Source organism: Polypterus senegalus, chromosome 9 (genome assembly GCF_016835505.1).
Source record: "Polypterus senegalus isolate Bchr_013 chromosome 9, ASM1683550v1, whole genome shotgun sequence".
NCBI classification, from domain to species: domain Eukaryota; kingdom Metazoa; phylum Chordata; class Cladistia; order Polypteriformes; family Polypteridae; genus Polypterus; species Polypterus senegalus.
Genome location: NC_053162.1, coordinates 1784523 through 1812240, shown reverse-complemented (window position 1 = coordinate 1812240; position 27718 = coordinate 1784523). Strand labels below are relative to the sequence as shown.

General features: G+C 45.1%; 2 protein-coding genes across 4 annotated transcripts in view; both read right to left on the bottom strand.

The window, feature by feature from the left end:
• Positions 1-3447: 3447 nt before the first annotated feature.
• Positions 3448-16549, bottom strand: dnlz (DNL-type zinc finger). The gene is made up of 3 exons (XM_039762596.1): positions 16193-16549; positions 14886-15025; positions 3448-3962 (listed from the first exon to the last, which is right to left on the bottom strand). Exons 1-3 carry the CDS (start codon positions 16481-16483, stop codon positions 3794-3796), a joined length of 600 nt encoding a protein of 199 aa, XP_039618530.1. The 5' UTR covers positions 16484-16549; the 3' UTR covers positions 3448-3793.
• Positions 16550-20081: 3532 nt separating this feature from the next.
• card9 (caspase recruitment domain family, member 9) overlaps positions 20082-27718 on the bottom strand; it is a 53886-nt gene continuing 46249 nt past the window's right edge. For all 3 annotated transcript variants that reach the window (XM_039762593.1, XM_039762594.1, XM_039762595.1), the window contains 2 exons: positions 25422-25486; positions 20082-20357 (listed from right to left, as the gene is read on the bottom strand). In XM_039762593.1, coding sequence (XP_039618527.1) covers positions 20261-20357; positions 25422-25486 — 162 coding nt within the window. In that variant the 3' untranslated portion in view covers positions 20082-20260. The remainder of the gene's footprint in view (positions 20358-25421; positions 25487-27718) is intronic.

Below are 27718 nucleotides of genomic sequence, written 5' to 3'. Positions count from 1 at the left end.
TCCTTTCTTATTGTGCTCCCTTTGCTCATTCCTTCTTTCTTTGTTTTTTTCTTTATTTTTTTTTTGTCTGCCACCTCCACTCCTCTCCCAGCAAGCTTCGTCCATCTCCTCCCAACTCTGGCTCCCTGAATGGAGGAAGGCGGCCCCTCCAGGTGGTCCATTAGCATTACCTGGAATCACTCCCAGGTGTGATGGAAGTTCAAGAAAAGGCTCTGCAGCTCTCCCTGGTGAACCCCCACGGAACCCGACAGGGCTGCGCCAAACTCCAACTGCCAGCTTGCCCTGCGAGAATCCGTGGGGGCCACAGCCACCCAGGCGGGCTCCCCTCTAGCCGTCTCCCCCAGTCCTTCCATCAGAGGGGCGCCCTGGCTGTGTGCCACAAGGTCTAGAGAGCCAAAATTAAGGGTAAGACACCTGCAGAATGGATGATTGACAACGTCCCTGCGCCTCTGACATCACTTCCAGTGTCCACCCACCTGGACCCGCCTCTTCCTGCCTGGCCTGTACTTAAGTGGAAGTGTCACCCCCTTGTACAGTCGGACTTGAGACTCGTGTCCTCAGGGATGTTGTTTTGTTGAAAACCATCACGATATTCAGGGTGGCCGTGTCACCCCAAATCCTTGCCTTTGTCCTCCACTGTGACGAGTCACATAGTTGGGCCGCTCAGAAGGACTTTGTAAATCTCTCTGACGTTCGTGTTCACACAAACAAAACCAGCCAGGAAATGAAGTCCAAGGGGCAAAAAAAATCAGAAAGACTCAGGGCAAGGAATAACAAACAAACAAAAACTCAAGACCCTCAGAGGTGGTCCAACTTCAGAGAGGTCCACTGTGAGGTGTACTCAACCCGGGGGTCTGTCTTGAGGCCACTTATGGCGTACCCCCGGGTCCTGTGTGGCTCCTGCTTTCTGTGAGTTGGCACAAAGTCTTCAAATGCCTTTGATTTTTTTTTTTTCTGCCCACTCCTGACAAGCAGATGACGATGACAAGATGTCTGCTGCTGTTGGTGCCATTTGTTCTCCAGAACTGTTTAGTAGCTGAGCCATCTGGAGAGTAAAAAGTAATCACCTCTACGTGTCCGGGTCAAGCCCCTTCATTGACCGCTGCACTAAACAGATGGCGTGATGAACGGCCCCCTGAGCCCCCGCACTCAGTCTGATTATCTGCACCACGATTGTGACCTTTGGACAAATCAATGGCCTCCTGCGTCCTTCATATGATTGTGCAAAGGAAACCTCAAAGGAGGGACGACGGCGGCGGCGGCTCTGTCACTCCACTCAGACGCTGGACATGCCTTGGCTTCAGATTCCCACTCGGCGATTTGGCCTTTGGCTTCAAAGGCGCTATACAGGAAACTGCGTACAGAGCAACTGAGGTGACCAAAGCAGAACTGCGGCCCACTTATCAGTCCACTCAGGGAGTCTTTAGACGCCTTCACTTGCACACTTCATTGGGCCGTAGATGAAAGGCACTATATAATAAGTACACAGACAGAAGGTAAAGGCACTTGTGGCGGATGGCTGGGATGCCTCCATACTGGGAGGACTGGGGAGAGCCAGCCTTTCCTGAACAGTACCTCCCCCAGGACACTAGCAGCCCCACTCGTGCCTCGGACTCCTGCAGATCTTGATGGGAGAGAGAGTTCTCTACAGCCCTGTTGGGATCCGGGGGTGCCACCAGGGGGCGCCACAGCTGTTCCTGAGCCCGTGTGAGCCTTTAATCCGCTACATCCGGAAGTGGAGCAACGAGCACCTGGGTGGCTTATATAAGGGGCCAGTGGACATTACTCGGTGAGATGGACTCGAGAGAGAGAAAGAAAGAAAGAAAGAAAGAAAGAAAGAAAGAAAGAAAGAATTAATCGTTTAGAAGTGTGTTGTGCACTTGTGGGAACGGGGAAGACGTAAAGGTGTATATTTATTAACTCTGAAGAGCCTTTTCTCGATCGGCTGCATGCTTACTTCAGAATAGCAGAAGACGAACAGAAATGTGTTTTCTAGAAGTACGTAGTTACCAAATTGGCCGATCAGAGTCCTTGGGGTCTGCGCAGGGTCCTCATCGACGCGATGTGTAGTTACAGTTTTTGAGGAGGTGTGTGTGTCAGGCTAAAGTGAGGCTCAATGCAGAAATATAAATCAGCAGCAATTAAAAATGACACTCAAGAAGCTCGCTCACTTCAGGGATTACAAGAATCAGAGTGCACCGTTATGCCAATACGTCGTCGGCTCTAATCGTCACACACAAAGGGCACTCATTTCTCCCCAACTCTGCTCTGATCCACCCAGTGTGAATTTCCCCATTGGGATTATCTAATCGAACCTGGATAATCACAAGTGAATCTACACGTTTGTTGGATGTGGTGGGCGGCCATTCGATCCAATCAACAAGAAAGACTCTGAGGAAGACTCGGATGCTGGCACTGATCTGACTGACGGGCACTTGTGCGAGTTACCTTATGCATGGGTGTCGATTTATTTTTGTACCTAGGTTGCCTAATTAGAAACATTTCCCATAATGCACAATATTTTTGGATGTCGGATCACTTTCATGCCTCGCACAAACTGCTGCAGGACTTGCGTGGTGTTGCATCGAGACCACCATCTTCAAAGGGTCTTGGGTATGGTCGTACTGATCCACACCAGACTGCGATTGGCGCGTTCTCGTCTGCTATGAGGGCAGCCATTCAAATTCAGTGATTAGAAGGCAGCATCTCAAATAACCAAAGGGCTAAAATCTTAACACAGATATGGGGGAATACAAGAGAACAATCCTGCTTCTCAGATTCTTGTAAAAATAATTCAACTTTGCAGGTAGTTTGTGTGCTGACACAATTACACCAGACATTTGAAAATAACACCTGTCAGAGATGGCTGGCAGTTTATCCCGGTCAACAACCCCACGCCGCTAGGTGGAGTCCGCCCTGCAACATGGGGGTGCTCCGAATTCCCACAGGGCATCATGGACATTGGAGTTTTACTTCACAGCCCTGCTGGATACCATGTGGGCCACCAGGGGACGCTGCAGGGAGGCACAGCGGTTTCTAATATAGCCCGGAAGTACTCCCTAGTCACAGGGATGGAAGAAATGAAGTACTTCTGGGCTGAAGAAAAGAAGAAGTTTTCATCTGACCCGGAAGTGCTATGACATCATGGACTGAAGGACAGAAGCACTTCCGGGTCACGAACTATATAAAGGACTGTGGGAAAACCCAGCAGACTGAGCCGGAGTTGGGAGGGAGTGAAACAGAGCTGCTGGGTGGAGAGGAGGATTTATTGTGGTTATTGATTATTATTCTTTATTGTGTATCGTGGAGGTGCACATTATTCAAGAATTAAAATCATTTCTGATAATTTTACCTGGTGTCAGGACGTGTTGTCTGCGGGTTTCACAGGGGAACAGCGACCCCTGCTGTCACACACCTTTAAAAATAATTAAGAGCGTCACCACAAGGTTTAAGTGTGCTGCACTCCGTGAATACGGAGGCCTAAATTTGATCTTTTTACTACTAATTTAGCAATAAAGAAACAAGCGTCTGAATAACATCAACCACACCGACGTGTTGACATCAAACCCATCAGACAGACGGAGCCCCTAAAAATGTCCCAAATCTGAGAAGCCAAAGTGGAGGAGCTGCAGGCCATCTCAGAGTTGAAGGCCCATTTGAACCGATTTCTGGTGCCACCATGCCAGTGTGCTTCAGACTCATGGAGGGTCCCCAAGAGAACACCAGGCAGTCTGCCACATACCAAAGTCACCAAAGTCACATTTTATTTCAGAAGAAGAACGAGTTCCGGCATTCAAGGTTTGAGCGTCACCTTGTTGTCATTCTGGAGTTCATCTCCACAAGTTTCCGTCTTCCTGCTTTTTTGCAGATCTTCATTATTGTTCAGTAACAATTCCACTGCCTCGTCTCCAGTAAAGCGTTGTATTTTTTCTCCTTTGGCTGCCAAAATCTCTTCAATGTTCCTGAGGAGAAAACAAAATAAAAAAAACCTGTTAAAATTTCAAAATATATTTTAATTCAAATTATTTTGAACAGGATCCCATTTCCTTTGCCAATCCCGAACTGCACATTTTAATAGTTGGTCACTTCTGAGATACGTTCTGTGCATCAAATGAAGTTTTTAAAGCTAAAGTAGACAATATGAAATGCCACACTGCCCCCTACGGTACTTGAGGTGTTACTGTCAAGGTCTGCCATGGGTGTTGTTTCTCAAGTTAAGGTTTTCCAGTACGGGGCCCGTATTTATCAAGCATCTCAGAAAGACTCCTGGGAATTGCACCAAGAGTCTGACTGGGGAAAAAAAATGTGTCCCCCCCCACAGAGTAGGACATGAGAAGCAGCTATTGAGCGCCCTACAGCGACTCCCTGCCAGGAGCAGGAGTTCACATTTCAGAACAATTGACGTCACCACTTCACAGTTGTGGGCAAAATTTCTGAGAATGATCCAAGTGTTGGTTTTCATAAAGTCTGCTGCTTCAGTGTTTTTAGATCTTTGTGTCAGATGGTTCTCTGGTCTACTGAAGTAGAATTACAAGCAGTTCGGAAGTTTCAAAGGCTTTTATTGACAGTAAGTAGAATATCTGCAGTGCTCTTTCTTATTCAAAACCTCTGCAATTCGCTCTGGCATGCTAGCAATCATCTTCTGGGCCAAATCCTGACTGATGGCAGCTGCCCATTCTTGCATAATCAGAAATGACCACAAGTTCTCAATGGGTTGAAGGAGTTTCCTGGCCATGGACTCCAAAAGTTCGATGTTTTATTCCCTGAGCTACTCAATTCTCACTTTTGCCCTATGGCCCGGTGCTCCATCATGTTGGTTACCAAACTGTTGTTGGATGGTGGGCAGAAGTTGCTCTCACAGGAGGTTTTGGTCACATTCTTTATTCAGGGCAGTGTTCTTAGGCAAAACTGAAGTGAGTGAGAAGCAACCCCACGTGACAGGATTGGTCTCAGGATGCTTTCCTGTTGGCATGACACAGGACTGATGGTAGAGCCACTCACCTTTTCTTTTTTCCAAATGCCCCAAACAATCGGAAAGGGGATTCATCAGAGAAGATGACCTGACCTCAGAAGTCCAATCCCAGAATATTAGTCTGTCCCCGACGTTTTTCTTGGCTTCTTTGTGGCCCTTCTTGACACTAACCAGGCCATCCTCCAAAAGTCTTTACCTCACTGATACCTATCCTACTGCCCTGCCATTCCGGAGCAAGCTCTGCACTGGTGGTGCCCGCAGCTGAATCAACTTTAGGAGATGGTCCTGACGCTTGCTGGACATTCCTGGGTGCCCTGAACCTCGCTGTTCTAACTCGATCACCATGACAGAATGACCTCCAGCCTTGTGCTCATCGACACTCTCACCTGTGCTAACGAGAGGATCACTGAAATGACGTCAGCAGGTCCTTTTGTGGCAGGGCTGACATGCAGTGGTTTTTTGGGATGAAGTTCACTTTCTTGGCAAAGAGGGACATTGCAATTCATTGCAATTCATCTGCTCACTCGTCAGAACATTCCGGAGTTGATGCAAATCGGCATCATAAAAACGGAGGCAGCAAACTTTGTCCAAATCAGATTTGTGTCATTCTCAAAACTTTTGGCCACAGCTGTACAGAACTCCTTCCTGCAAATTGACATTCATCATAGTTTTCTGATACTAACGCTAAGGCTTCACTTAATAATAATGATGATGAGGATGAAGGGGACATGATCACAGACGCTCACACCGATAACAGGCACGTTTACGCAACAATGACGTACCATCAGATCAGCCACCTTCCCACTGTTATGGCCGCAGGTAACACCTTGTTAAAATAAAAGCTTCTGATCGTAGCCACAGCTGTTCTTTCACCGTTTCCGAAGCTGTGTTTACTTGTCTGGTGCAAGGTCAACGAAAACTAAAATCAAATCTGAAACTATTATCAAAAAAACATTTTCGTAAACTGAAATAAAATAATTAACAAAGCCGAAATGAAACACTAAAACTAAACAAAACTACTAAAGTAGCTGGAAAGACTAACAGAAATAAAATAATAATTTTCGTTTTTGAATGAATATTCTTGCTGTTAGTTTTTAACCCTTATAACTTTTAAACTCTAAAACTGAATGTCATCCACCACAAGCCGCCCACACATTCCTCCAGCATTTGCGGCGACAGAGCAAGCGGAATACGTGGCTAAAACGTGTGGAATAGAAAACGATTTACGTGCCGCCTTTCTTTGCACTTGTTGTATATCAAGATGTAATTAAAACGCCTGAAACTGGACTGTGGTGGTCAACAAAAACTTTACCGTATGGACAGAAAAATCACGAGTGAGTAACGTTTCAGTTTATTTCTCAGGTGCCTGCTTTTTGTTGACAGTAATTCACCTGGCACTTTGCATACGAAGTATAGAGAAGGTATAATCATGAAAAAAAATTCAACCTTGAGATTTTGATGAATTTTGACGTTTTAGACCTCCCCAAGTCTGAAAATACCATTTTTTGGAATTATGTCTGTGTGAATATCTCAAAAACGCAACTAGATAGATGGATGAAATTTGGCATGTAGTCGTTACACCACAATTGTAGACCTCTATTGACTGGAAGTGGTACTTTACCTGAACACATACTCGATTTTTTTTTTTTATTCATGCAACTGCAGAGTCCAATTTAATCAACTTTACTTTTATAATAATTGATCGATATATTATTAATTTCATTTGATGTTGATGGTTCTTTAATTTACATAATATAATCCTTGTCTTTAGTTTACTCCTCAAATATCCATCCCCATATCTGAGTACACGAGAAAGTCGAAGGGAGACCACTCCCGATTTTTGAAAATAAAACGGCACTGATGGAGAGACTGACAAGGTCGTAATACAAGATCAGCATATTGTTGCTGACCAATCAATTTTGCTTTAAAAATGTCATTCAACAACGAAGAGATCCAAACCTTGTCAAACTCCTGAGTTGGCAACGTGTCTACTGAACTACAGGTTGGTGGGGAAAGAGAGTCAGCCAAGTGATGAAAAGCTAAAGATACTAATGTGCTTTTGTATTTAAGCTATATTGATTCATTTATCTTTTTTTAGTTCATATTTATCATTATTAATAGCAGATATTGTGAAAAGAATCCAATAGCAGAATTATGTTTAAAAATATTTGTCCCAATTTTTTTTTTTTGTTTTTCTCTCTCTCTCTCTCAAAATACATAGTTGAACTATCATATTTTTTTGTTCTTAACATCAGTCTTATCATACATACTGCATACCAGGGATGTTTCCTGCCTTACATCCAAACCTGCTGCGGTAGGCTCCAGGTTTCCTGTGATCCTGCTCTGGATAAACAGGTTTAGATAATGTCGTATATGTTGTTCTTAATCTCAGATGCTGTCTGTCGTTTTGTGCCTGTCCATACTCTTATTACCGGCTCTTGCTCTTCTCATTATGGGTTTATCGTCCTTTATGGTGGGCTATTTAGGTCTCACTGCCCCTAACCTTAACACTACATGCGTGTTTTTCTTTGTTTCCCTCAATACAGCGAGGTGGGGTCTGCGCACTCATTCAAGCCTAAGAGCTTTTGTTCTTCCTAAGCCCCCGTGATTTTCATGGTCACACCTGTCAGCACACAGCAGATTCTGTTTTCTGATTTTTGATCTTTTCAGGTCTGCAGGGGGCAAAATTCTGTCTATAAATTGTTTGTGCCTGAGATGGAATCAGAGATCAATATGGCTGGTAGAAAATAACAAATCCCAGTGTTTGAGATTTTTGAATGCAATATTGAAGGCATTCATTATAAGCACTTTGTCGTTGGAGCAGGATATGTTGTGCGCTGTAGACATTTAGAGTAAAAAACCCTCACACCTTAAATTTCACCTAAATTCCATTACAAATTGTCCCATTCTAGAAAATAAAAGGGAAAGAAAAAAGTGCCAACAGTCAGCGCAGATTTGTTCAACACAAATGACTTAGAAAATATTTGAAAAAATTATAAAATTGCGTGAAATTGTTCATATTCAGTATCTGGTTTTGATTATGCTTCTTTTTATCAAACAAAACCAAAACCAAATAGTAAATTGTGTCGTGTAGTGTAGTAAGCTTCCACTAACATTAAACTCCTACTATATCCAAACTCGTTAAGTGCACAGTTCTGTCTCATTGTGACACAAAAACTAAACTCCAAAGTAGCTCTTTAACCGTATCATAATTACTAAAACTAAAATATATAAAAATAAAATAGAACTGTCTTTGTAAAATAAAAACTAAAACTACAAATGCACGATGAAGGAAAACTAAAACTAAACTGAATTTCCAAGTAAGGTCAGAAAAAACATATAGAAATAAAAACGAATATAAAAAGGCAAAACTATAATAACCTTGGTCTGGTGTTCCCAGTCACCTTCCTGATCTCCCCAAGGCTCTAATTTATCCAGTGCTACAGGAGTCTTCATCTGCCTTCTTGAACCTTTTCGGACTTGGAAAGTGTAACGCCAATACCCAGGGGTTCATTCGGGGGACCTGTGTGACATTTCGCTGTCAATCGCCCATCAAGCCCCACCTACTGTATTTACAGGGTAATAGGCTGGTTACTGTAATGCAGTTTGCATCCATGACCACCTGTGTGCCGATTCTGTCATATCACATGCGATGCACATGTGTGTGTGCTCATCCACACTTGGTGCAATGACCTTGATGCTACCCCAGGAATTTGCCCAGCCGGCCTGGGGCTAATTCCATTCTATGGACGAGCTGCTGCAGCTCTTGCAAACCCAGAGGCCGGCTGTGAAACCTGGGAGGGCAGAGAGCTTGTTCGAAGTCGCCGGGCCGTCTGGCTGCGACCTGTCGAGGAACAAGGCGGACCGTAGGGGACAATGGCGGGGTTGTTTGTGTGCCCTTAGCAATCCCCTGGCGGATAAACATACGGGGAGCTTCTTATTAATGGACATAAGATAAGCGCTGTTGATGCCGACAGAAAAACCAGTGACCCCGCTCACTTTAACGTGACCTCCCGTGGAGTGCTGGGGAAATGGATGAATCAGAGTACAGTTCAAAATCGCCATAGCAAATACCGAAGTAACGAAATTTCCAGAATACTGAATACTTTTTGTTGACCTAGATAAATGTTAATACATCATTTTGAACAGATTTTGTTTTAACGAATTGTAAATCTCAGTATAATGAATGCTTTTTCGAGCAAAAATGGTCACAGAAGATAATAATGCCATGCAAAAAATACTTAATGCTGTGCCTACACTTTCACCAAGTCTTAGGAATTCTGCAACAGACCGTCTCCTTCTTGTTAAACCAAAAGAAAGTGAGAGTCTGCTGTGAAATTTCTGTTCTCAGGCGAGAGTGTAGAGCATGACATCATACCGGTAAAGCCGAATTCAGAGTCAGTGCTCCACCGTGCGTCCACAGGGTCGTGTGTGGATACTGCTCTGAGTTTCATAGCGCTTATCAAAGTTTTCTTTGCGATGAACAAAAAACATGGAAATGGCATTAGATTATGCTAAAAAAGACAAAGTTACATCCAACGTCTCATTTTCAATTAAAATATTTGTTGCAGTTTAAGAAGGTGTTTTTATACAGATACCATCAAGCTCGGGTTGCAGAGTTGCCCGGGAGACAGGAAGGGGAGTCCAAGTTTCAAAGGAAAATACAGGAACTTGATTACTGCATGGAGAAGGCAGGTCCAGTCTCAAGACTTCATTCAGAATAGAAACTGTTACTTCAGCACTCAAGCACACGAGCTGCGACACACTGGGGGCAGGGGATGGGGGTCAATCGTCCTGCTTTAGCTCCCATCTTCAGATTAGAAGGACAGCAGAGGCTCAGAATCACCGCTGTGGCAGGCCAGGAGAGTGTGAGGAAGATCAGTTCAAAGCCCAGTGTTAAATGATGTAAACATCGTGCGACAAACGCGTTAAGCGGTAAACCTGATCCTGCAGAGGATACCCAATGACTATGGCTAACTGTTCTATCAGATGCAGCAGAGCAGCTACAGAGCTGTCCTTGAACTGCTGCCATTAGAGATGACAAATCACATGACCCTGGTCACAACAGCCTACGTACTGTATCTTCCCCATATTCGTTATAATGAAATTTCTGTTATAACAATATTACTATGGTCCCATGTATTTTGTTAACTCAAGTGCTGTAAGGGTATTCCAAGTTTGGTTCAAAATATGAGAAACTGTACATTGTGACATACTAAAAAAAAAAATCGCTGCATTTTCCCCAAGCCAAAAGGTATCACATTACCGACTCTTTCATTTCAGCTGACAACACACGGCTTCTTTACGCAGGTAGAGCGACTACGTGACATGTGAGATTTGTTATTAATATCACTCCATCTTTATCAAATCGATAGCTTTTTTACAAGTTGTCCAGCATCTTGTAATCTTTTTAGTTAGCCAATTAAAGGTGTCACTGTGCTTGACTTCTCATTACACCCATAATGATGAACACCGTACAACACCCAAGTACTACGTCTTCTTTCGGCTGCTTCCGTCAGGGGTTGCCACAGCGGATCATCTTCTTCCATATCTTTCTGTCCTCTGCATCTTGTTCTGTTATACACATACCCTAGTACAACGTCAAGAGTAGAAATTCCTTCGCTGAGGCACTGTGTCTTTCAGCCGGTGCGTCGGCTAACTCCGTCTGGCTTCCAGGTGAGCCGATTTATCATCATTTGGCCACTTTAAACGTCACGGATGTAATAAAAATGTGGATGATGGTGGAGGAGGTTTAACTGCGCTGCACTTTTTTCCTTTTTATTTGTAAGCATGCTACTCTTCTTTCCTTTTACTCATTTATTTTCTTTAACTGCTAGTTTTACAGTTCAACCATGGGCAGCAAGATGGCGCAGTGGTAGCCCCACTACCTAACAATAAGGAGATCGGGGTGAAGTCTTTCCTCCTCCTTGTCTGGAGTTTGCACGTTCTCCCCTTGTCTGTGTGAGTTTCCTCCCAATGCCTATAGGCATGCAACTTAGGTAGACTGCTCGTTGGCGTCTGCTGTGGTACGAGGCTTGCCCCATGATTGGCACACCAGGAACTTGCTACTTCTAAGAGTACGAACTTTGATTGTTAAATAAACGCATCGCTTCTTGGACATAACTGTCATCTCTCTGTCTTTGTGCTCACTGCAATATCTAAGGTGCAAGACGAACAAGCTTCCAAGATTAGCACAATACAAAATATTCTGATTTGTGAATTTCTACTAATAAATAACTCGTTAAAATGCACTTCAGTTAAGAACATTTCATAATGTGGGAATGTTGTATCATAGATTGGCACAACTTTTTATTTGTCCCCAAGGAGAAATTTGGCTTGTTAGACACCTGCGCGTGCGCGCGCGCACACACACACACACACACACACACACAACAGAATGACTAAAAAGTAAAAAAAAAAAATTAATTGGCAGCTACAGTCACAGTGAGGCGCTATACTGGCAAATTGCCGTTGGCATAAAGGAGTCTCAGTCGCGTTTCCTGAATTGCACTATAAATTGCATGGTGTGCTAATTGTATTGTCCCCTGTCTAGTAAGCCGTCACTTTGCTTAAGGACACACAATAAGAAAACTGTCAAATGTGAGACAGGCAGGCCAGTGCCCAAAGGCTGGCATGTGTAATAACAGAATATTAGGAGACCAACAGAATGCTGTGGCCCCTATGTTTGAGTCATTTAGTCTGTGACATGATGACATTATAATGGGAGGTACAGAACCAAACTCCCTCTGAGTAATATGAGGTGTGTCTGGAACAGACTGGGTAGAATTGTGGGACTCAAGCGCTGGAAGGGGATGTGGACAAAGTGAAAAGCCTGAACCATTTTTAATTCGAAAAAACTAACATTCCATACTATCAAGTTGTGAGAAGTTGAGCAAAGTGACCCCTTTTATTGGTGAACTAGAAAGATTACAATATACAAGCCTTCGCCTGAAGAAGGGGCCCGAGTTGCCTCGAAAGCTTACTGTACATATTGTAATCTTTCTAGTTCGCCAATAAAAGGGGTCACTTTGCTCAACTTCTCACTACATCTATAACAGCTGACACGGTACAATGCAATCAAGTCTAATTTATACTACGAAGAGGGTAACACTCCATACAATCAAGTCGAACTTAACAAGATTCAACACCCACCCAATTGAACCTACTTTTTTTTTTAGATTTTCCCTCTCATGTTCTTCCAATGACCAGTCCCCTACCCCCACCCACAACTCCTACCGCGTCAAGTGGAATGGTCGGTGACAAGCCCACCTCTGACCATCAGCGTAGACTGTCCATAAATGAAGACTGAGGGAGAAGACAACAAGACAACCGTGGAAGCTACAGAATGGAAAAGCTGCTGGACCAGATGGAGTCAGTCCTTGCGTTTTCCAGGTCTGTGCTGACCAACTTTGTGGTGTCCTCTGTCACCTGCCAATTCTGTCCCTAAGGCTTCAGAAAGTGCCATGGCCGGGGAAAACATCCTGCATTGTTCCTGTTCCAAAGAAGGCAGATGCCTCTTCACCTAAAGTCCAGAGACACTTACGTCTCACATCATGAGGTCCCTTTGAGAGGCTAGCGCTGGACTACACGAGTCCTCTTGTAGTTTGCCTATCTGACAAGGATTGGAGTGGAGGATGCAATTGTATGTCTGCTCCACAGGGACGGACAAAACTGGCAGCACTATGAGGAGTCTGTTTTGTGATTTCTCCACTGTCTTTCAGCTAAGGGGTCAACTCAGAGATATGTTGGTGGGTGAGCCTGTGGTGTCCTGGATGATGGACAATCTGTCAGGCAGACCGCAGCTTGTGAGACTCAAGAACTGTGTGAGCACCACAAGGAACTGGCCTGTCTACTTTACTCCTCACTCTGTACACCTCCGACTAGAAACAGAACAGCAGGTCAGGTCAACTGCACACATCCTCAGATGATTCTGCACTTCTGGAGGTGTATTGATAAAGGGGATGAGACAAAGGACAGGAGTCAAGGTAGTCTACAACTTAACATCAGCAAAACAAACAAACTGCTCATTGACTGTCACCACACCAAAGAGCCTCTATGTCCAGTAGTCACTATTCAGGGAACGGATGTAGAGGTGGTCCATATCATTGACAGCTGGGACTGGTCTCAGAAAACTGAGGAACTGGAGCAGAAAGGGTAGAGCAGTTTTCATTAGTGGACTGTGTTCCTTTATCATGGGTAATGACATCCTTCACACCTTCTACAAGTCTCTGATGGCCTGTGAGGATGTGATGTCACCAACCTATTTAAAAGGTCAGGCTCGGTTATGGGACACCATTTTATTAAAAATAAAAAAACTGAGAAATCCCATGTCCATAAGTATTCACAGCCTTTGCCATGAAGCTACAAATTGAGCTCAGGTGCATCCTGTTTCCCCTGATCATCCTTGAGATGTTTAATTGGAGTCCACCTGTGGTCAATTCAGTTGACTGGACATGATTTGAAAGGCACACACCTGTCTATAGAAGGTCCCACAGCTGACAGTTCATGTCAGAGCACAAACCAAGCATGAAGTCAAAGGAATTGTCTGTAGACCTCCGAGACAGGATTGTCTCGAGGCACAAATCTGGGGAAGGTTACAGAAAAATGTCTGCTCCTTTGAAGGTCCCAATGAGCACAGTGGCCTCCATCATCTGTAAGTGGAAGAAGTTCAAAACCACCAGGACTCTTCCTAGAGCTGGCCAGCCATCTAAACTGAGCAATCGGGGGAGAAGGGTCTTAGTCAGGGAGGTGACCAAGAACCAGATGGTCACTCTGTCAGAGCTCCAGAGGTCCTCTGTGGAGAGAGGAGAACCTTCCAGAAGGACAACCATCTCTGTAGCAATCCACCAATCAAGCCAGTATGGTAGAGTGGCCAGACGGAAGCCACTACTTAGTAAAAGGCACATGGCAGCCCGCCTGGAGTTTGACAAAAGGCACCTGAAGGACTCTCAGATCATGAGAAACAAAATTCTCTGGTCTGATGAGAACTGATTGAACTGTTTGGTGTGAATGCCAGGCATCACGTTTGGAGGAAACCAGGCACCGCTCATCACCAGGCCAATACCATCCCTACAGTGAAGCATGGTGGTGGCAGCATCAGGAACTGGGAGACTAGTCAGGATAAAGGCAAAGATGACTGCAGCAATGTACAGAGACATCCTGGATGAAAACCTGCTCCAGAGCGCTCTTGACCTCAGACTGGGGCGACGGTTCATCTTTCAGCAGGACAACGACCCTCAGCACACAGCCAAGATATCAAAGGAGTGGCTTCAGGACAACTCTGTGAATGTCCTTGAGTGGCTCAGCCAGAGCCCAGACTTCCGATTGAACATCTCTGGAGAGATCTTAAAATGGCTGTGCACCGACGCTTCCCATCCAACCTGATGGAGCCTGAGAGGTGCTGCAAAGAGGAATGGGCGAAACTGGCCAAGGATAGGTGTGCCAAGCTTGTGGCATCATATTCAAAAAGACTTGAGGCTGGAATTGCTGCCAAAGGGGCATCAACAAAGTATTGAGCAAAGGCTGTGAATACTTATGGACATGTGATTTCTCTGTTTTTTTATGTTTAAAAAATTTGCAAAAACCTCAAGTAAACTTTTTTCATGTTGTCATTATGGGGTGTTGTGTGTAGAATTCTGAGGAAAAAAATGAATTGAATCCATTTTGGAATAAAGCTGTAACATAACAAAATGTGGAGAAAGTGATGCACTGCGAATACTTTCTGGATGCACTGTATTTATTGATGTATTTACTTAGCTACCTATTTATTTTTATTTAAAGAACTTCAATAAAAAGCCAAATTTCCCACTCTGTTGATATAACCAGCAAGCTTGCGGTTTAATGTCCAGCATCTTAGCTACTAGACGCCCACATTGCTAGCCAGGATAGAAAAACACAAACCAAAGACTCTCACCTTTTCCCTTCCAGATCTGAAAACCACCCAAAATTGTCTGCAATTATGTGATGATTTTCACAGCCCGAACACTTCACAATGACGACTCCATTATGGTAAGCCTGCTTGGAGATTTTCTTCATTGACCTCGTCTGGCACACCTGCATTGACATGGAGAGACGTGATTCACAGGTCTGCCTGCCATACCTTAAAGAGCACAAACAAACGGAGAGACTCTTCATGTGTGCATACGTGCGTGTGTCTGTCTACCTGCTGTGCACTGTAAGAGACTGCCGGGACGCCCCTGAGATGGAAGGATGAGGGAAGGCAGCTTTTCTAGGACACTGCCTCCCCCAAGATGCCCCAGATTCCCACAAGACACTATGGAGACATGGAGTTCGGCAACACAGCCCTGCTGGGTACCATGGGTGCCATCAGGGGATGCTGTAGGAAGATGGCGAAAGAATAAATTCTCATCTAGCCCAGAAGTACTGATGGATCACGAGGATGGCAGTCCTGGCAGGTCACATAGATGGAAGAACAGAAGCACTTCCAGATCATGGACTATTTAAAGGACTGTTGAAGACCCAGCAAACCAGAGCCGGGAGATGAAGCTTGCTGAGGAGAAGTGGAGGAGAAAGAAAAAGAACAGAGAAGGAAAATATTGTGCAGTGTCATGCACTTGTAGGAATGAGGAAGGTGTTGCCTACAAGTGAAGAAACAAAATAAAAAAGCTTGTGCTTTTAGAAGTGTGATTCCTGCGTCCATTTCTGTAGGGTTAGGAGGCTGGCACACCCACGCAGAGTTGTCACAGCACATTCTATCAAAGCTGGTGTGTGGCATCTATTGGCTCATCTGATTGCAAAGTCTCCCAAGTCCACTGTGGCACCGTTTTTCATGCTGGAGCCACAAGAGATTTTACTCCTAAGAAATGTGATTTCCTGCTCCAGATCTCAACCTGATGTTGCCAGGGTCGGCTCCAGCCTCCTTCAATGTGATTATGCAAATGGATGTAAAAGGATCTCATCCCACGTGCACAGAAGGTGACATTGTTACAATCACATCAGATGCCACTGTGGCGAGCTCTCGCTGCTATTATTTTGCATTTTTACAACTGGACAGCTCGCGTGTACTTCCTGTCACTGCCCACTTCAACGACATTAACGTCTACAGCTGCTTGTAAAACGGATACAGTTTCTTTGGCACACTAGGACGAAACTAACGCGTCTCCCTTCCCCATCTCTGCTGAACGCAAAGCCGTCGAGCCGACCGTCACCGCGCCGTCTTTGTCCTCAGGTGAAGACTCGCCCTTCAACCGCATTGCTCACCTTGCACGTGTACACGAGGTGGTAGTGCGTGGAGGTCACCCCCGCCGTGAGACTCCCACTGCTGTCAGCCGCCGAGGTGCTCCGCGGTCTCTGCGCTTCAGTCCTCTTGGCTCCGCGGAGTAGTAAGGCATTTACTCGCGAAGCTGCTCTCTCGCGCCGTACGTAAAGCCATGGCAACACAGCGATGCCATGGGCTGCGCGCTGCTGGGAGCCTACGAAGAACAAACCCCGGGTGGAGGTGCCGACAGACAGAAGCTGGCGACAAACGCAACGCGTCAAACTCGCCACCATCGCAGAGCAACAGTGGCTGCCTCTGTCTGCTTCCGCTCAGCCTACTGCTCAGAGAGTAACCAATGAGAGACAAGCATGGAGGAGCGAAGGCGGAAACGTACACGTCACATCCTGGTAAGGCTTTCGAACCATAGACATACAGTATATAGATAGACGTCGCATTCACCGTGTTTCCCGGTCGACACGATACTTTAGCGCGTCCGCCGTATTGCGAGTGACAAAAGTGTCATTTAAACTGGACGTGCAAACGGGTTTTCTGATGAAAAAACAATAACGTTTAAAACAGTATCGTTTACATACACCAGATTTTGGAGAATCGTTTAAATGCAATTATTTATATCCATTTATACACTAATAATGACAAGTATTAAATAATAATAATTATTATTATTATTAAATAATTCCTCCCATATAAGTAACATTTCTAGGACTGCCTTCTTCCATCTCTGAAACATTTCTAGACTTCGTCCTGTTCTTACACAACACAGTACTGAAGTATCGGTTAATGGCTGAGTCACCTCACGTATAGTTTACTGTAATGCTATCCTGTCTGGCATCCCACAAAAACGTATCCATCGCTTACAACTTCTTCAGAATTCTGCTGCCAGGATACTAAGCTGCTGTTCTAAATCCACTGAACACATCACACCGATTCTCTCTCAGCGTCACTGGCTCCCTGTTCACTACTGAATACGACACACAATCCGGCTCTGAACATTTCAAGCTCTTCACACCTCACTGATCTCCTCCAGACTGGCACTCCACTCCTCACTCAGATCCTCATCTGCAGCTCGACTTTCTGTGCCACACGTCAGACTCAGTGCTATGGCAGCTCGAGCGTCTCTCCTGGTGCTCCTCAACTCGGGAATTCTCTTCCCTCTCATATCCGTCAGCTCGACTCAATAACACATTTTAAAACTGCCCTCAAACCTTATCTTTTCAAACTGGCATATCAATTGTGAATTTTGCACTGTTACGGCCAGTTATGTTTGTTTGTTTGCTAATAATTACTTTTTGATTTATCATTCTCATTTAAATTTTCTAACGGCCAAATATAACCAAAACAAATGTTCAGCCTTAGCTTTGAAATGTAATCCTCCAGGATCTGGTTTGGAGCGTACATCAGTTTGTAAAATCCCAAGCAGCACATGCGTGAGATGTCTTTATCCATTACTTCACTCCACAGCATTGCCACTCGCAATATGGCGGCGACATTGACGTACAATGCTGCTGGTCATGTGGCGTCTAGTAATTCTGTGTCTATGTTTTAAACAGTTTGTATTGCTGTATGAGGTTGTGGGGCGGCAGCTGGAGACTGTCCTGGAGGGACCCATCTCACACTTTAGGGGACTTGCAAGGATGAGGACCAATGATGATATTTATAACAAATATATTATTGATGAAGGGGCAAAATCAAATGGATAAATGACCTTTAAGTAGTAACCTGATAACTTAATAAATTAAAAGAAAGAACAACTGGAATGTGAAATGGTGGTTTAGATAAACTAGTTAATCACTCGACTTCATTATATTGTAGCGTAAGTTACATCAGCCAGGGATGAGACACCCCTTATGAGCTGGCATTACATCACCTGTGGCAGGGGCACCTGTAATAAATGGCAAGCCTGCAAAGTTGCAGGCTTTTTCCAACTAGTGCAGCATGAGGTGGGTGATCAGCCCTTCTTAAGATAGCAAGCCTCCTCAAAAAGCCATGTAAAGAGCCAGGAATTCATCCATTGCAGTGCTTGGTGCTGATGCTGCAATAGTGCATGAATGTGAATTTCCCCTTGGGATTAATAAAGTATCTATCTATCTATCTATCTATCTATCTATCATATAGTGCCTTTCATATCTATCTATCTATCTATCTATCTATCTATCTATCTATCTATCTATCTATCTATCTATCATATAGTGCCTTTCACATCTATCTATCTATCTATCTATCTATCTATCTATCTATCATATAGTGCCTTTCACATCTATCTATCTATCATATAGTGCCTTTCACATCTATTTATCTATCTATTTATCTATCTATCTATCTATCATATAGTGCCTTTCACATCTATCTATCTATCTATCATATAGTGCCTTTCATATCTATCTATCTATCTATCTATCTATCATATAGTGCCTTTCATATCTATCTATCTATCTATCTAAGTGCTTATAGTTTAGGGATTTATTTTTGCTTCTAAATACACCAATTAAATATGTATTACTCTATTCTTATTTGCAATGAATTGATGAATAAAAAATGCACAAATAAAGTGTGTCTTTGGGGTTACTGCCACACATCTCCAGAGTCCTGAGTTCACATCCCACAGCTCCTGTGTGGAGTCTGCATGTTCTCCCTGGATCTCCATAAACTCTGCTTCTCCTTTCACATCTCTGAACACGTGCAGGTTTGGTTTCTTGGTGATACTAAATTGGCACTGTTTGAGCAATGTAAAGGACTGGCATCCTTCACAGGCTTCCTTTTTCCCTTGTGCCAGTGGTGGCCAGGACAAGCTGTGTCCCTCTCTGTGACACTGAACTACATTGTGCGGGTCTGAGAATGTGGAAAAATGGTGAACCCCAATGTGGGCAAGAAGTTGGACGTTTAATCTCCGAGGTCAAGACCTGTCTTCTCCTACCTTGAACCCAGAGCTGCATGGAAAGGCCCTGGCTCCTCACTGCTCTGACCTGGATTGAAAGAGTGAGCTGGAGGTGAGTGGGGTGTGGTATGGTAGGTGGGCAAGTGGGCAAAGCAGGCAGCAGACCTGGTCCAGTCAGACAGATACAGTGTGTTGTCTCCCAACTTCTCACAGTTCTGTGGCACTGTGGGCAGCCATGAAGTTTCATTGACATTCAGGGGTGTCATTGTGGTCTTTGTATGTAATTTGCTTTTTCCCATTATTGTAGGGAAAGTCAGAAAGTATTCAGACCCCTGCCCACTTGATCGTGTTGTAGATTTCATTTGAAAGGAATGTATTTGCCATGTAAGTCTCTCAGTCTACACTCAATAACCCATAATGACAAAGTGACATCAGGCTTTCAGAAAGGTTTGCAAATTTATTCAAAATCAAAACCTGAACTCTGTCCTTCATTGACGTATGCAGATCCTTGACTGGGTACTTTGTAGAAGTCCCTTTTCCAGTCTTCTTGGTAAGCCTCCACGTGCTTTGCACACCTGAATTTGAGCAGTTTACCCCATTCTTCTCTAACTCCATTAGTGTCGAATACCCAGGTGTCACGTCACATTGTCCTTCATCCCCTGACCTCAGGTGTTACCACTACAAAGGACGTGAATAGCCACCTCCTTACATCGGGGACAGAAAATGACAGCAGACTAATTGTGTGAATGGCTGGTGAGGCCAATGAAGAAAATGTGCATGAGGATGAGCAGGGCATTTGTTGGCATCCATGTGACGGTACAAATGAACATACCACAGCACCTTGGGACATCACAGGGCTCGTCAATTGAACATGTCTTTAGAACGTGCATCTTATCCCAGTTTTATAATCTGTGTTGCATGGCTGGCTTTGAAAGCAGCACATTGTGGTCTACGTTCAGGTGCCCAAGTATTCGGGCTATGCACACATTAAACGCGTATCACTAAACCGTTTTCCATCTTTATTGTTATTTATTTTGTAGTAAAATATCTTCTTTTCCCGATATTTACATCACATACACTTGAAATGGCCTTTAACATCACAAAATGGCAGAGTCAGTCATTTTATGCCCACAGGATCCGTCCTGTGCCAGCACTTTGTACCGTAGTGGCACGTCTGCTATCTGCTGTCCGTGTCCGTGTTGTCGCTGCCCGTTGTGTTTTTCAGGTTGGCTTCACTTTGTTCACTGTGGGCGTTGGGTTTCAGGGCTCTTTTCCTACAGAGGAAACAAACAAAACAAAAAAGCATCCATGATTCCTGCCTTACAATAAACACGTCCAGCAGGCCTGGTCAGGGGCTGCCATATTTAAAATGGCACATTGTACAGTGCTGTGACATCGGGGCAACAGCAGACCAAAGTGGAATATCTGCTTTAAAAATTAAAATTAAACTAAGGTTGAGACATAAGACTCCAAATAATTCAATATAGACGCATTGGGTCAGTGTCAGGGTACTAGCAATGGATCACGAGCAGACTGCCCAGTATGACACGAAGAGGCGGTGACCCTCAGTCCAAGTGCCATCTCGGTGAACAGCAGAACAAGATCAGCGCCAGGTTTAACTCTTTTGGCCTCATGTTTCTGCTTAGTCTGCTCAGCTGGTCATCCGATTGCCCACTAACGCGGCATTTACCGTCTTGCCCTCTCTCAAATAACAACGTGCCATGCCACTTGATTTAAAGGTACAGAGTACAGGGGGAAAAAATCCATCATGATCGTTAAGCTACGTTGGATCGAAATGAGTGCCGTTGTCGTTATTGTAACGTTATTCACTTGAAATGCATACGGAAAGTAATGATGATGAGAGGTACATAATCGTAGAATTGTACCTAAAACAGAATGGTCTCTCCGTGCCTCATGGGTGACCTGGTAGTCACTAAGGGCGCTCGGTGTATTGGAGATAAAGGGAATGCCGGCTTTTATTCTGTTTCTGTTTTTACCTCATGCTCTTCCACGCCATACATACGCTGCTATTCGTACATTATATCAATGTAATATATGAATGAATACTCATTTTAATCTCCGAGGGGGATCACCCCACCTCCCACAACTCTGCTCAATATGATGTACAAGTAACATAGTGCTCAAATCTCCAAGGGGGTGAAGATGTAATGTACAAGAAACTGAGCACAGAAATCTCCAAGGGGGACCACCCCCTCTTGGTTCATTTTATGTTTATACGTGCTATCAGAGAGCGTAAATATATGTGAGGGACACCCTGTGGTCTTTGAGGGTCTTAATCTGGTCTTGCTGTAACTCATTTTCCAGTTACGTAGGTAATACAAAAGAGTTGGTACTTGTCATTTGTTGTACACGCGGCTTTTCCTAATAGACAAATTAATCTGACAGTCACTGAAGTGCATAAAATGCCCAGAGGGGATGGAATTTTTACTTAATATAAAATAATCCATCCATCCATCCATCCTCTTCCGCTTATCCGAGGTCGGCTCGCAGGAGCAGCAGCTTAAGCAGAGAGGCCCAGACTTTCCTCTCCTCAGCCACTTCTTCCAGCTCTTCTGGGAGAATCCCAAGGCGTTCCCAGGCCAGCCAGGAGACATAGTCCCTCCAGTGTGTCCTGGGTCTTCCCCAGGGCCTCCTCCCAGTTGGACGTGCCCGGAACACCTCACCAGGGAGGCGTCCAGGAGGCATCCTGATCAGATGCCCGAGCCACGTCATCTGACTCCTCTCGATGCGGAGGAGCAGCGGCTCTACTCTGAGCTTCTCACTCTATCTTTAAGGGAAAGCCCAGACACCCTGCGGAGGAAACTCATTTCAGCCGCTTGTATTCGCGATCTCATTCTTTCGGTCACTACCCATTGCTCATGACCACAGGTGAGGTTAGGAGCGTAGATCGACTGGTAAATTGAGAGCTTTGCCTTACGGCTCAGCTCCTTTCACCACGACAGACCGATGCAGAGCCCGCATCATTGTGGACGCCGCACCGATCCGCCTGTTGATCTCACGCTCCATTCTTCCCTCACTCGTGAACAAGACCCCGAGATACTTGAACTCCTCCACCTGGGGCAAGATCTCGCTCCCAACCCTGAGAGGGCACTCCACCCTTTTCCAGCTGAGGACCATGCTCTTGGATTTGGAGGTGCTGATTCTCATCCCAGCCGCTTCACACTCAGCTGCGAACCAATCCAGAGAGAGCTGAAGATCACGGCCTGATGAAGCAAACAGGACAACATCATCTGCAAAAAGCAGTGACCCAATCCTGAGTCCACCAAACCAGACCCCTTCAACGCCCTGGCTGCGCCTAGAAATTCTATCCATAAAAGTTATGAACAGAATCGGTGACAAAGGGCAGCCCTGGCGGAGTCCAAATCTCATTGGAAACGGGCTCGACTTACTGCCGGCAATGCAGACCAGGCTCTGACACCGGTTGTACAGAGACCAAACAGCTCTTATCAGGGGGTCCGGTACCCCATACCCCCGGAACACCCCCCACAGGATTCCCCGAGGGACACGGTCGAACGCCTTTTCCAACTCCACAAAACACATGTAGACTGGTCGGGCAAACTCCCATGCACCCTCCAGGACTCTGCTAAGGGTGAAGAGCTGGTCCACTGTTCCGCGACCAGGACGAAAACCACACTGTTCCTCCTGAATCCGAGGTTCGACTATCCGACGGACCCTCCTCTCTAGAACCCCCGAATAGACTTTTCCAGGGAGGCTGAGGAGTGTGATCCCTCTATAGTTGGAACACACCCTCCGGTCCCCCTTTTTGTCGTGGCGGCAATCCCCGAACCCGTTGGTGGACACCAGCGGTGAGGGATGCCGTCAAGCTGAAGAAGGAGTCCTATAGGACTTTTTTGTCCTGTGGGTCTCTAGAGGCAGCTGATAGGTACCGGCAGGCCAAGCGGAACGCTGCTTCGGTTGTTGCTGAGGCAAAAACTCGAGCATGGGAGGAGTTTGGAGAGGCCATGGAGAACGACATTCGGACGGCTTCGAGGAGATTCTGGTCCACCGTCCGGCGTCTCAGGAGGGGGAAGCAATGCAGTGTTAACACCATATATGGTGGGGATGGTGCGCTGCTGACCTCGACTCGGGCGCTAGGGTCGGTGGGAGGAGTACTTCGAAGACCTCCTCAATCCCACTAACATGCCTTCCAATGAGGAAGCAGAGCCTGGGGACTCTGAAGTGGGCTCTCCCATCTCTGGGACTGAAGTCACCGAGGTGGTCAAAAAACTCCCTGGTGGCAGGGCCCCGGGGATGAGATACGCCCGGAGTTCCTTAAGGCTCTGGATGTTGTAGGACTGTCTTGGTTGACACGTCTCTGCAACATCGCATGGACATCGGGAACAGTGCCTCTGGATAAAATAATCTTTTACAATTTTTTTTACAAAGTATAAATATATGAAACCGTAACTAAATGAATTATTAAACAATGAAAATGACTGAATGTAACATAAGGGTTACAAAATGTAACTTAAAGCTGAAAGCGCCCGAGTCTTAGAGATTCTACCAACCTAAGGTTAGAATGAGGTAAATGAGTGACAAACACCCCTCCAGAAAGTGGGGATAAACTGATGGGAAAACTCAAACACCCCTCCTATGAAGCAATTGGTGCTAAGATCAACGGGCCAATCCAATTAACAGCCCACTTAATGAAGCAGTGTTCAGAATAATGGGAGAGTCGACATGAGTCAGAACTTACAGGTGACTTTAGTTGATTAGAGGAGGCGATGAAGTTTTGTATTTTAAGAGTCAGAAGATGTGATGTGATGTGATGTGATGTGATGTGATGCCCAGAGGGGACTGGGCGGTATCATGGTCTGGAATCCCTACAGATTTTATTTTTTCTCCAGCCGTCCTGGAGTTTTTGTTTTTCTGTCCCCTGGCCATTGAACCTTACTCTTATTCGATGTTAATGTTGATTTATTTTTTATAATTATGTCTTTCATTTTTCTATTCTTTAATATGTAAAGCACTTTGAGCTACTGTTTGTATGAAAATGTGCTATAGAAATAAATGTTGTTGTTGTTGTTGTTGATGTGTTAGATGAGGTGAAAGCATAAAAGCAGATGAATTGTTGAACTGATTGCTCACTTCATGGACCGAGACATTATGTGCAAATAAAGAAATGTTTGCATTCTCATCTGGGCTCCACGAGGCCTTCTTTGAATGTACAAGAATGTTTTTTTCCACGACAAGACAGAATTGAAATTCATAAAGAATGTCTCATCAGAGCGTACAATAAAGTACAGGCACTATATAATGTACAGTGTGAGACATCTCATATCAGATCTGGAGGACACCCACAAAGAGACCTCCATGGGAATACAGCAAGGAAGAAACTCAGCCAATGGGGAGGACCTGCTGAGACCCATCTGAAGAAACCAGCAGCATCTTTCTACATGAAGTCTCCAAACCGGTGGCCAAGTGATTTCTTAACTAGGGACCCAGTCTCCGTGTCTTTTTACTGAAGATTAATAATAATAATTATTATTTACATTTATATAGCACTTTTGTCGCTACTCAAAACGCTTCACATTGTGAGTGGGGAGCCACGTCAACCACCACTATTGTGAAGCATCCACCAGGATGATCCGACGGCAGCCATTTTGCACCAGTACTCTCACCACAGATTAGCAGTTAGGTGGTGAAGGTGTGTGTGAGAGAGAGAGAGAGAGACAATCAGAGGCAGTGGATGATTAGGGGGGCAGAATGACTAGGCCAAGGTGGGCAATTTAGCCTAGACAGCAGAATACACCCTGCTCTTCATGAAGGATGCCCAGGGTTCTTTTGTGACCACAGAGTGTCAGCACCTCGGTTTTATATCTCATCTGAAGGACGGTGCCATTTTTATAGCACAGTGTGCCCCCCTTGCTGGACTCACCAACACCTCTTCCAGCAGCAACCCAAGCTTTTCCTAGATGGTCTTCCATTCAGGTACTGGGCGCATGTTCCCAATCTCTCATTCTCTCTCTGCGGTGAAGATTGGGGCTGTGTGAGGGTTATCTGACGCAGCGTTGTGAGCATTACCTGACCTACGCCATGGGTACTACAGGCCCATCCCACAGGGTTCCCCAAGGCATGGAGGCCACACTCTGTTCAGACATTGCCAGAGGACCATCACAGAAGAAAACTGGGGGGCTATGACTGGAGTGTGTGAGGGAGACAGAGGCCAAGCATGGGCTTCAAGAATGAGCAAGATCTCCTCACAGCATGGCAGAAGGCCCAAAGGAGAGAAAGGGCTAGTCAGCTCACTGGCATGGCAATACCAAATCAACTGTGCCACTAGAGAGGGAGGTCAGAGTCAGAGATGAGCCACAAACCTTCTGTACGCCTCAAAATTCACTCGCCGTTTCTCTGCGTATTCTCCATTGGGAGTAGGGTTCATCTATAACAACAAAAGAGAAAAACCACAAATTAGTCAGTGAAAGAGGGCAGCAGATAGTCACTCTCTGTTTTAAACAAGAATATTAAATATTTCACATTTTGAAAAGGAGCTAGACACTGCGGTGGAGCACACAGGAAACTGAAACGTACATAAAGCAACATGAAGGGCACCATCTATGTGGCAAAGGGGCAAGTGCCCCCCAGTCTCAGAGCAATGCTTGAGGAGTCAAGGTGGTAAAAATGAGTTCAACAGTCCAGGTGTCACTGCAGGTTACTAGGGGTCCACGCAGACTGCGGGTTAAGGGGACTCCATTGCAATTTCTGGCTCACATCTGATTTTCATTTTGCAAGCACTTGTGGCAGACGGCCAGGGGTTATGCCCTCCCGGGACGCCTGGAAGTACCGGGAGACTGACTACACCTCCCCTGGACCATGAGAGGGCAGCTGTCCTGGTCTGTATGGGGGTCACGGGAACCAAGCATGAAAGCTCAATGGCCCATGGCCATCACGAGGGAGCGCCAGAAAAATCATGGAGCCCTGGAGGTCAGCACTTCCACCACACCCGGAAGTGCTGCCGGAAGGAATTCCAGGGACACCTGGAGTGCTTCCGGGTGCTCATGCGGCACTTCCGCCACACCAGGAAGTACCGCCGGAAGACCGTCACAGAGCACCTGGAGCACATCTGGGTGGCTATAAAAGAGGCCGCCTCCCTCGAGTAAGGAAGCCAGAGTTGGGAGGAAGAAGGCAACGCTTGGGAGGAGAGGTGGAAAGGCAGCAGGAGAAGTGCAGAAGGGAGAGATCTAAACTGAACAAGGTGTTTGGTGCCTGTGCACGGTGTTGTGTGCTGGGACTTTGTACATAAATGTGTGTGATTACGGGACATTCTGTGTCTGCCTGTTTGAGTCCGGGCTGGTTTACCACATACTTCAAATCTGATATGACCGTGCACAGACAATCTGCTAGGAACTCTTTTCTTATTAATTGCTTGTTGCTTCTTTCTGCATCAGTTTACAGTTTTGAGGCTCATTTTGGGGGTTCCTTGAGCCCAAGATTACAAATCATCCATTTGCTTTTTAGTTTAAATGTACTTTTGTTGCTACCAATTATTTTGTACCGTTTTCGCCACCATCTCAGTTATTTTCGATTGCCACCATTTTGTCTTCCCATCATCAGGGCAGTTCCTTATATACGATAGAGGCAGTAAATAAAAAATGATTGTAATCAGAAAACACAAAGTTCAGAGAGAAGTCAAGGTCAAACCCTAAGTGAAAGCTAATCCTGCACCAAAACGAGAGCACGACAAGAAACATCAGCGTTCAATGGAAGAGATTCATTTTGCAGCGCGATTATAGATTAATCTGACGAGTTTGGATATTGAAGGACTAACGTGGGTGACCTTTACACCGCTGGCCAATTGACCTCACAAAGAATTCTTGGAAGGGTTTCTGTGTCAACGAGCAAAACAAAATGTCATTGTAGCAAAGTGATAAAATGATTGAACTTTTGATAGAAGCTCGATATTCCAAACCTGATTATTTGATATATAGATTGTTAATAATGTAATAATAAGATGTACAGGAAAATGAGTACAGATTTCAACTTTCCCATGTTGTTTGGGACGTGTACTCCGAAGCTGTGAGCCGCGTTCATGACTCGAGGGTTTAAAAGGTCACCCATGAGATGATATCCCTATCCGAGTTTACGGAATCTAAACACCATTTTGACATTCAATTTTGTGATTAGTTTTTGGTTCCGACTCTTGCCTGTAGTTTTTTTTTTTATGTTCAGTTTTTTGCTTCTCATTTTGGCTTTGAAATTTTCCTGAACTGGGAACCTCTAATTACAAAGGGTCTCAAAAAATGACTCATCGTCCACTAGTGGGTTGAAAACCATCAAACCCTGGCTATAAACTAGCGGGCAGATATAGAATCTTTCTAAATAAAATTATTTATTATACAAAAAAAAATACTCTGTAGAAAGTGACACTCCAAGGAGCACCAAGGGCACAGCAGGCAAAGGCAATCCAAGGTAAACAATGTGCCAATACACAAACCCAAAGAATTGTTGAAAAACAAAGCAAAAGGTCAAAAATCCAATAACTGCACAAGGCGAGTAGACAAGAAAAATCACCAGAGAATGCCAGTACATTCAATGAACCGCAAGGGACTGTGGGTTAATAGAACATCAGAACAATCTGGAGGAGAACAGGCCATTCAGCCCAACAAAGCTTGCC